At 39.4% G+C, this 11,248-nt stretch overlaps 1 protein-coding gene across 1 annotated transcript; it reads left to right on the forward strand.

Moving 5' to 3' along the window:
* The first annotated feature begins 311 nt into the window (after positions 1-311).
* Positions 312-3,655, forward strand: LOC148346120 (homeobox protein OTX2-like). Its single transcript, XM_088324602.1, has 3 exons — positions 312-476; positions 568-719; positions 2,173-3,655. Exons 1-3 carry the CDS (start codon positions 380-382, stop codon positions 2,788-2,790), a joined length of 867 nt encoding a protein of 288 aa, XP_088180728.1. The 5' UTR covers positions 312-379; the 3' UTR covers positions 2,791-3,655.
* Positions 3,656-11,248: the final 7,593 nt, after the last annotated feature.

Raw genomic sequence — 11,248 nt, forward strand, 5'->3', positions numbered from 1 at the left:
GTTACTTATCGTCAACAGTAGGCTTTGTCCCCACAAATGGCCCCCCAATCAGCTGCCCATTTTGCAGCGCGGCCTAACCTGTGGGTGGATATGTTAATGCTTAATGGGGAGGGGCGTCAATTCAGGAGGGGCGCTCTTTTTTTTTTTTATAACGACAATGTTTTGTTTTTAAGAGAGGAGTATGTTATTGGGGGGAAGGAGTGGGGCGCACAGACAGCTGGGAGGGAAAAAAAGGGAGGAGAAAAAAAGCGAAGGGGGGTTTCGGGGTTTAAGAGCCCTCGCGCACGTTCGGGACCCTCACTTCATTTGCTCCTTGGAACTAAAAGAGCGGGATTAAGAATTTTTTTTCTTGGGGTTTGATCATTTTTGAGACATCAACATGATGTCCTACTTGAAGCAGCCCCCTTACACGGTTAACGGACTCAGTTTATCCGCCCCTGGGGTGGACTTGCTCCACCCCTCCGTAGGATATCAAGGTAAATAAATCTCTTTTTCTTTTGCACTAAAATAATGACTCACCAATGTTTCGATGTATATGTATGTAAATATGGTGATACTCGCGTGCAGGCGCACCTCGGAAGCAGAGACGGGAAAGGACCACCTTCACAAGGGCCCAGTTGGACGTTCTGGAGAATCTTTTCACCAAGACCCGCTACCCGGACATTTTCATGAGAGAGGAGGTGGCCCTCAAGATTAACCTGCCGGAATCGAGAGTGCAGGTGAGAACCCCCACAAATTTCAACGTTAGGGAATTAAATGCATATCCAAAACTATTCATTTCAGTGGTTTCTATACGAGGAAGGCAATTTTGAACGAAATATCGGAGTCGCGTGTAAGAAATAATTTAGTTTTCTTTTTTTACGAATATATGTTAACTTCTGAAATAATTTCATTCATTCAATATATTTGTTGACATGCACTTCTTTAGGTTTATTAAGAAAGTTATAATAAGGGCGCAGACAAAATACAAAAAGAGAAAAATATACGAAGTTCGTTTTATTTTTTTATTATTCATTTTTAGTTATTATTGTTTCTAATTTCTGAGAAGTTTGAGTATATTTCAACGAAATTATCTGTTGGAATAATTGCAATAATTTGAGAACTTTTTTTATATGCACTTTTGTAGGTTTAATAAAATACAAATATAAAGTGGAGAAATAATACAAAATTAACCCAAAGAAATACTGATATTTATTTATTATTACAATTCGAAATGTTTGTAATGCCTTCCTATGGCGAGAAGTAAATTTACCATATATAGCAACAAAATTATTTACTGAAATGATTGCAATTGTTCAGGTTATTGGTTTTGAGTTTTTCCTTGCCCGCGTAACAGTTTCAGATCAGGGGATGGTGTTGTTGTGGCAAATAAACCAAATAATTGCGGCCAGACTTGACATGCACTTCTGTAGGTTTGATGGAAACAATGAAGCGTGCTGAAAATAAATACAAACATAACAAAAACAAATACTAATGTTTCTTAATTATGATTGAATGTTATTCTTTATTAAAATGTATTCCTATGACAGAAATTTCGAATAAATTGCTAGAAGATTATCTAATTATATAATAATAATTGCAATAATTCAGGATATTTGCTAAAGTGCACTTGTAAATATTTAACTGTGTGAAAATGTGTGAAACTTAATAAATAAATAAGTAAAATAACGAAAACAAAACTTATATATCTTTACCATAAATATTTAAAGTATTACAATGTATTTTTTCCGAACCATTCAATAGATATTGCAAATTTTAAATACAATTATTTTGGGGTAAAAAAAAGCCATATTCGTTTTTACAGATGCAAATACAATAATTTTTTTCCCTTCTGCTCTGTCAGTTGTTAATCAAAGCTGCTGATTTTCAAAAATTTTAACCTTTCATATGATGACCAGTGGAAAAATACAAATAAAAATGTCAACCAATCAAAGTACGTATTACTGGTGGTAAATGTGTGGGAAAAAAATGAAGTAAATCATGGTAAGTAGACTCCTAAATGTAACATAGTTCGGTTTCTGAAAATAAATCGCAAAATTGTTATTATTGAGGATTTTTTTGAGGGGATAATACGGGTTTAATAAACCCAAAATGCAATAAATATCATGATCAACATCATCTGCCTTAAATCTGGAATTGATATATTAAAATGGAAATGTGATTCAACGACAGGTCTGGTTCAAAAACCGAAGGGCCAAGCACCGCCAGCAGGCGCAGCAAACCCAAAACGGGGCCCCGAGTAAACCCCCCAGCGCCCGCCCGGTGAAAAAGAAATCGTCCCCCATTCAGGAGGCCAGCTCGGACAGCGGGGCCAGCGGCCAGTACACGCCACCCTCCAACGCCTCCCTACCGGCAGCGAGCAACTCTGCCGTAGCGCCGGTCTCCATCTGGAGCCCTGCTTCCATTTCTCCCCTTCCCGATCCAATGTCGGCTTCCTCGGCTTCATCGTGCATGCAGCGCTCCTACCCGGTGACCTACAGCCAGGCCGCCTACAACCAAGGATACACGGGGTCGTCGGCTTATTTCCCAGGCATGGACTGCAGTTCCTATCTGTCGCCCATGCATCATCATCCCTCTATGGGTGCTAGTGGAGGGGGCAGCGGAGTGGTCTCCAACCACTTGAGCCCGGCCTCGTCCATTTCTTCCTCGGCGTACGGCTATGGCGGCACCGCCGACTGCCTGGACTATAAAGACCAGACGGCCTCGTCCACGTGGAAGCTCAACTTCAACGCGGATTGTTTGGATTACAAAGAGCAGCAGCAGCAGGCGTGGAAGTTCCAAGTTTTGTGATTCTTCCGGGTGGTGAAAATCCTCTTCTACCTCGGAGCGGGCCCGCAAGCTTCTCCTGGATGTCGGAGTTTTCACAATCGGGTGTTTGTGAGGCCTCTGACGTTGATGCACTACTTAATTTATCACGGAAAAGACAATCAAGTATTCGTTTTTCATGTCATGTTAGATTCATTTTCTCTTTTTTAGGTTTTGTTTTTACACGTGCGGCCTCAATAATGAATTATTGCGCTGGACTATGCAGGTAAAGCTGTATTTAAAAAGCACAGAAAGACATATTCAATAGACACAATAAACATGAACAAAGATGCATGTGTACATGAAACAGTTGTTTTTGCTTTGTTTGTAGCCATTTTGCACATTTGGGAGTAAACATGACCTTTAGTCAAGCAAAAAATGTACATCCTTATTCATGACCTGGCAAAAGATAGACAGAGTCATGTTATGGGAAGTAAGAATTTATATGGTGCACAATAAGGTTTGCAAAAAATGTCCTTAGGTTTTTTTATATTCGATTAATTTGTCAAACAATGGATTATTCTTTAGAAAAGGTACTGGAATGCTAAGATAGAATGTCATATTAACATTGTAATGTAAGTATTTGTTTGGCCCAAAAGTGTCAGAAAATATGCAAACCTATTTTTCAAAATAAACGAAGAACAAGAGCAGCATGTTTATTCGAATAACAACAATTGCATTTTTACACTTCCTATTGGTCAATAATGTGTACTAAACCAAACAAAATACACTCATAAGTGTGTACTTTGAAGTCTGAGGGAAATGATTAATGAATTATTAAAGAAAGTCGATGCTTAATCGGATTATTTTCTCTCTTAGGGCTAAAAGGACACTTGAAGTTACAAAAGGGAATTGAGAAACTAATTTAGTAAAACTGGAGAGGCTTAACTGGGATACACAGATTTTGTAGCGCAATCTTTGGTAAAAATAAAAATGGCATTTAAAAATAATAATATTTCAATGCTAATATTGCAAATTTGAAGTTATATGAAAATATAACACAGTTAAAAAAGTAATGTAATTAAAATGTGCAACATACATAATTATAAAAAAATATTAAAAACAATCTGATTATCAATATCAAATTCCTAAATCACTCAGATTTTTGAGCATGCAGTTTGCAACATAATCCCAAATGGTAGTCCATGGGTGTAACTACCTAACACAAGCTCTCCCTGAAATTATAGCATTTTTAAAACTCTCTTTTCCTTAATAATAGGCTTAGACATGATGAAAAACCCTGGATTAAAAAATGAATAAAACAAAAATGTGAACAACGCAGCACTGGAAATACTCCCCTGCCTTGTAAGGGTTCCATTTGATTCCTAGCATCATTCTCGTCCTCCTACCCACTCCTCTTTTCCTCAGCCAGTGTCCCTTTGCAGCATAGCGGCAGAGTCTGTGGAGGCTCCAGTGTATTACGGTGAGAGTGTGTTATCCAGTGGTGATGTTGAACAACAATTTTACCACACATTACCATGACTTCGTTATTATCAACATAAATTAGTCCTCGTTTTAGCTGTATTGTATTGTATCAATAGAGTTTCTGCTAACACAAAGTTTGATTATCGCAAATAGTAATGGCACTCCTTGACAGTGTTGAATGATTCTATATCACTTTAAGTATAATGAAACAACAAACAAATAGCCAGACACTCTGGTTGTTATGCACCCCCAAAGCTCTGAACCTAAAATCAACCCTGTTGTAGACTATATGTTCAATCGTTTCCAAATCAATCCAAGACCCGACTAATCAATAAAATCCTTTCCATGTGCCACAGGAGTTAAGTTTTTTTTTCTTTCGGTTTTTTTTTTGGGTGGCAGCTGTCTATGTTGCGGATTATAAACCAGTAAAGCGAAGCAAGGCGCTATCGCTCTAATTAGGACGAGAGGACCGCTTTGTTGTCCGCTTGACCTCCAATTAGCAGCCATTGATACAAAAAAAGACGAGGCGTGTCGGCCCTGGACGCTTGTATCGGACCACGTGAGCGCAAATACGGTTCAAGAGTGTGAGTGTGTCGAATAAGGCCTAAAAGTTTACATTTTTAAAGATAAAAAAACTAAATTGTAATGTCAAGGACCATACAATCGAAAGAGTGTGAAGTCCAAACAGAAAAACATTGGATTGTGGATACAATTGTAATAAAACCGCTAGAAAGAGTTCATAAACTTCATAGGAAAAGTGTGTATTATACGACCACTAGATGTCACTGCATCGTTTCGTGCTACTGAAAACGAGTCCTAAAAGGACAATGAAGAATACAAACTACAGCGATTTAACAAGACAGTTATTATTGTTTTGTTTTTTTCTTCATTTTTTTTGCTTAGCCTTTTTGCTAGGTTTGGTGTTACCCATGGCGGCAACATGATATCAGCTCTTACTATAGTGAGGCTCATATGATATCAAATAAATGCTAATTTCTCGACCTATGATAATTCAAAACATGCAGTTTAGATGATTTTTAAAGAATCAATATTATTTCTTTTTAAATCAATTAAGTTTCTTTCTTTTTTCCCTCTAGGACGCACTAAAAAAGACACTGTCCTTTTAAAATAATTCTATGGAAACTGTTATTGTCAGCCCTCATAAAATAAAAAAAAGGGTTAACACAATTCACTCATTGTAAAGGGATCGATAATTGCAGCAGTTATCAATACTGGGATCGGCTTTGGGACTAAACTGTAGTTTCACTTAAATCTAAGCAAGATTGGGAAATAGAATTATTACTATTGACCAGAAAATAAAAAGGCCAAATTAGTATTGATTTGTTGAAAATTGATTCCAAAATCCAGAATTGTGTTCACTTAAATGATGTCCTAAATTTTTTATATAAAAGAAGAAGAAAAACGATTTTACATTTGTTCAAAAGTTTAAAAATAGCCACTCCTGTCATGATTACCAATGTGAATCACCTGTGCCCGCTCATTTGGCGCCAACCGCTGCGGGTTCTGATTGGCTCCCTTTCCCTATTTAAACCCAGTCCTGTCAATCCCCTGTTGTCAGTCTGTCTGCGAACCTTTGTTTATACAAGACAATTCTTTTTGACCCTGACTCATGCCTGTCCCGTTTTTGCTCCTGTTTATCTCCGGCTATGACCTGTTTTGATCCCGACCACGTCTGCTCTCCCGTCCTGGCTTACGAGTAGTTTCTGACCCCAACCACGTTTTGCTCTCCTTGTCCCGGCTACGGACCCATTTTTCCGTTCCTGACACCGCCATCGCTTGCTACGGAAGATCCAGTTGCGTACTCAAATCACAATCTGAGTGCAAGAGCGACTTGCTTCCCGCGTCCAGCGATCACCGGATCGTGGGCGCAGCCCTTCCTCTTTTTTTCAATAAAACTTGTGGAAAATGTTACGCGATTGGGTCCTGATTCTGTTCTGGTCCTGAAAGTTATACATTTATGACAGTGAAGATAAACAAGTTGCAAGAGGGGAAAAAAATACATTTCGAATATTGTTATATGAAAAAGAAACATTCTACTACATTAGAAAAATAAACTAGACGTTACAAACAGATTACAAGACAATTTTCTTTTGTAATGTTTTTAAATATTTTTAGATGGTCACAGATAAACCCAACAATTAATGTATCTATTTATTTATTTAATTTATTATATATTTCAAAATAAGCAGCTGGAATAGCTTTCATCGTACTTGGCCCAAAAATGATACTGGTTAGCGCTACTGTAAACAAGTCCACGTTAGCATTGATTACTACGTTGCTAGGATCTTACATCAGGGGTCTCTCTGTTGGCACCAGGTAGCCCCCTAAGAACGCCTGAAGACAGCTCACCAGTGATAGTGCATTGTGATTTTCTAAGGAATTAGATTTCTAACTGGCATGATGTTTCAATGGTTCACAGTGCCTATTTTACCTCTAGAATTACAATCTGGTAATAATATAGTACCAACATAGTAATAACATAGTTTGTTATTATAGGAATGTGTATCAAACTGGTAGCCCTTCAAACTAACTAGTAACAAAAAGTATCCCTCAGTTTCAAAAGGTTGGCAACCCATGAGGTGTAAATATTTCTAAAAAGGATAAAAACTAAATTATTTACATGTCATATGTTGCAAAATAAATCAGCAGCTGGAATAATATTCATCGTAACTGGCCAAAACATAACGTTTAGTGCTACTGTAAGCAGGTCAAAGTTGGCAATGATTGCTACATTGCTATCATGAATTACTCCAAAATTTTTACAATAGTAAATTAAGTGCAAAAATGAAAACTGCTTCCTTGCTTTCAATGTGGTTTAGCATCTTTTAACAGACGAATTTGGTCAAAATCTCACATCTAGTTCGATGTCAACAAGTTGTGCAAACAAAATGGCAGCAAAAAGCACTAAGTCAAAATTAGTCCTCATGTCCTGGGACTACAGTTGACCCCTCCCACATCGTCTCGTCGGGCCCCAGACCCTCGAGTATCTATTGGCTTTTAATTAAGCACAAGCGACACCAGAGGGGCCATATGGACCCTCCAGACGCGCTTCATTAATCCCCCCCCCCACTCGCCTCCAAGCGCGGTAAACAATAAATTAGAAGAGCGAGCCTCGGATACTTCTAAGATGCCCCTTTTTTTTTTTTTTTTTTGCTTTTGTCCCTGAGGCCAGGCTTTCCCAAGCGGATCCACTTGACTCGGCATTCTGGGAATGGCGCGCCGGATTGGTGCTGTTCACATTAGACTAAGTGGAACCCGATTTGTTGATTTTAAATAAAAAATGAATTGAATGAAATATTTTTTTTCGATTTGACTGAAAACGATGAAAGGGTTACGCTTTGAGCTCCATCGAACCAAGTCTGCTTAGTGATATACCTTTTTTTTTAATTGATATGTTCGTATTATTTATTCAAACCCAAATTTACTTAGCACTGTACTATTTGAATCAATCTACAATATGATCATCCATTTATCCATCCGTCCATCTGTTCACCCATCCATTCATTCGGGAATAATGGATTGCACAGATGCGAACAGAAAAAATAGCCTGCTCTCTCTCAGAAATAGTTTACAAGGAATAATGGACCACGGCCAAACAAGTGCAGTACATTTTAGGCAGGAAAGGACAACCTGTTACTCGACACATGTGCCTTCTGCTGGCCCCCGTTCATAACAATATGCGGTTTGCAGCCGCATAGGTGCAGTTCATTTAAGGCAGAAAGAATGGAAAAATTAGCTGACACAAATGAACACCAATTTGCTCTAAGCAAGGGTTGACAGGGGATAATGGATCACGGCCAAATCAGTGCAGTTCAATTTAGGCCGCTAGAATTGCCTGCCTCTCGACAAAAGTGCCCTCAGCCGGTCCCTGCTCACAGCAATTGGATTGTGAATAATAGATCACAGCCTCACAGGTACAGTTTTTTTAAGTCAAGTCAAGTTAAGTCACATTTATTTATATACCCCCTAATCACAAAAATGTCTCAAAGGACTGCACAGGATTACAATTACAAAATTACACAATTACCTGATCTTAAACCAGCATGCGGGCAAGGAACAACTCAAAAACCTCAGTATGAGGAGAAAAGAGAAACCTTGAGAAAGGACCTCACATGTGGTAATCCCCCTTCCAGGATTGACCAGGGTGAATTACAATTAGCATTACTGTACACATAATAGTAAACATTGGGTAAGATGTTGAAAATGTCCGGAAAGTGCATGACATCAACGACGCCCCCAGCCTGCAAACCAGTCCAGAAAGTCTATGACGGCCACGACGCTGCCTCCCATCTCTGACAGCTGGTAAATGCAGGGGTTGACATGCTGCAGGTCAGACCCATGAAAGAACGGAAAGAACAGAAAAGAAGAGCCACTACAAATGACACAAATTTGCTTTCTCAGCCCCTGCTCTCAGAAATAGTTATAGTTATAGTTATAGTTAGGATAATGGATCATGGCCAAAAGAATGCAGTTAAACTTTGGCAGACCAGATGCCTCTTGACAAAAGTGCCTTCTGCTTGTCCCTGCTCACAGCAATATTGGAATGTGGATAAGGGATCACACATGAGTGCGGTTCACTTTTTAGTGGACAGAACGTCAAAAATAGGCAGCCAGGCCTGACAAACACATACCCTGCCAGGCCCCACTCGCAGCAATATGCGATCAGGGATAATTGATGGCATATTAGTTTTCAACCCGCTTTGCGAAGTACAAAGCGTGAAGGAGTGAAACTAGTACCCATATAAAACAATTCAAAGTATAGTGCAGGTATAAACAATTTTATATATAGATCCTACAACAGGGGTCGGGAACCTATGGCTCGCGAGCCATATATGGCTCTTTCTATGAGTACCTATGGCTCAGAGACCAATTTGATTGCATGCAAAATTTCTCCATTTTGTTCAAAACCGAGATTGTTTATCCTATTCAGGCACACGTAAAGCCAAACCAAAGCTAAATGCGAAGGAAATACTTCGCAGTATATATATATAGGGCATGTTTTTCACTACAATTTACAGTCAAGGTGTCACACAAAAAAAGGGGGGAAAAAAAACTCGTTTTGGCTGTACAACGCTAAAGAATCCTTTATTTAAAAGTTCACGATATAATCTGTGTTCAGTGTTCAGATACTTTGTGATGAATCCACAGAACTGTAAATACGCCAAAACACCGGAAGAGAACTTAGTCATTTGATTGGGTGAGTGGGAGGGATGGGTGGAGCTATGCAAAAAGTACAAGCATTCCCTCCCATCTCTCGCCAAAGGTAAGCACACAAGGCTCCCTATTCTCAGAATGTTGTGACGTTTTTACAAAATAAATGCTTGCATCTGGTTTTGAAACCAATATGTATGAAAAAAAGGGTCAAAAGGAGTTTAACCGATCTTGAGTAATTGCAAGAAAGAGACAAGTTTAAAGTGGTCTGTTTGTTGAATTTGGGACAGGGGCTCTGGCATTATTCTCTTTTCATATTTTTTATCAAATCATCAAAAATAAATGTGCTGAAGACTAAGCTTTTGTCTGGGGCGCGGGTTTAGCAATTTAGTAAATTTGTCTCATAATATATGGTGTGGCTCTTTCCCAAAATAAAATTAATATTTTTTGCTTTTATGGCTCTTTGAGTCAAAAAGGTTCCCGACCCCTGTCCTACAAGAAATAACAATAATGTATAAAATGATAAGAAAAGTTAAAAAAAGACGAAGCAACTGTTAAAAACACTGAGAATACTAACATAATACCTAAATGAGTTACTTTGCACATTTAGCATAATCACAATCCTATTGGACGAGCAAAGGGTCGATTAGGGTCTGGGAGCCAAAAAAGGCGCGAGACGACTCATCACGATACGTTTAAAACGGACAATTCATGATTCAATACCCTATTGGGCGGGAAGAGGACATTTGGGGGCACGGTAGGGGGGAATAGACAGTTATTATGATGAGATCAGCTGTGCAGTGACAGGCGTATGACTTTGTTTTTGTGGCAGAAACAAAAGAAAGTAGTGAAAGTAGACTCACCGAGCAACTGTCAAAGTCGGGCGGGCGGCAAAGGCATTAAAAAGCGAACGTGGGAGCTAAGCGGCCAATTTTGTTTTTGCCAGTGAGAACGCAACCGTGGACTATTGTTATGCATAAGTATGTGTCCTACATTCTATCACATATCAACACCACGCCGCATACATAATTCGGCGACGACAACAACAACAACTCTGCTGCCGGAATCTCATTTGAATGAACAAGACAATGGCATCTTGTATCGGAGTCAGACCGGCCGTTAAGGGAAACGTACTATAAGTTCGTTTTTAAACGGCTTAGAATCGATGTTTATTGGATGGTTGAGTCCATATAATTCAAATAAAAACATTCATATATTAAAATATTTTGGCGGGAAATAACAGCAGGCCTTTTTAAAATGAACTGCCTATCCATCGTTCATCTCATCTCATCTCATTAGCCGTACCGCTTATCCTCATTAGGGTCGCGGGGACGCTGGAGCCCATCCCAGCCATCTCCAGGCAGTGGGCAGGGGACACCCTGAACTGGTTGCCAGCCAATCGCAGGGCACACAGGGACAGACAACTCATTCGCTCATTCACACCTATGGACAATTTGGACCGGCCAATTCACCTGAAATGCATGTTTTTGGAACGTGGGAGGAAACCGGAGTGCCCGGAAGAAACCCACGCAAGCACGGGGAGAACATACAAACTCCGCACAGAAAGTCTGGAGCTGGATTTGAACCCACGACAGGTTCCCATGACATGAACTGTGCCGCACAAGCGCTAACCACTGCGCCGCCGTGCTGACCCCTATCCATCCAGTTTATCATTATTTTTTTATATTGTTATTCTTATTACTGGTGGTACTAACCTCTGCCTGGAATTACTCACTTTAGTACCAAAACTTTTTTGTCACGTTCTGGCACACCATTCCCCACCATTTCCAGCTTCCCCGCATTTGGGCCTACCTCATTTTGTGACAAATTCAGTATTTTTTTCTAC

The sequence above is a fragment of the Urocampus carinirostris genome, chromosome 20 (genome assembly GCF_059441175.1).
Source record: "Urocampus carinirostris isolate Australia breed hairy pipefish chromosome 20, RoL_Ucar_1.0, whole genome shotgun sequence".
Taxonomy (NCBI): Eukaryota; Metazoa; Chordata; class Actinopteri; order Syngnathiformes; family Syngnathidae; genus Urocampus; species Urocampus carinirostris.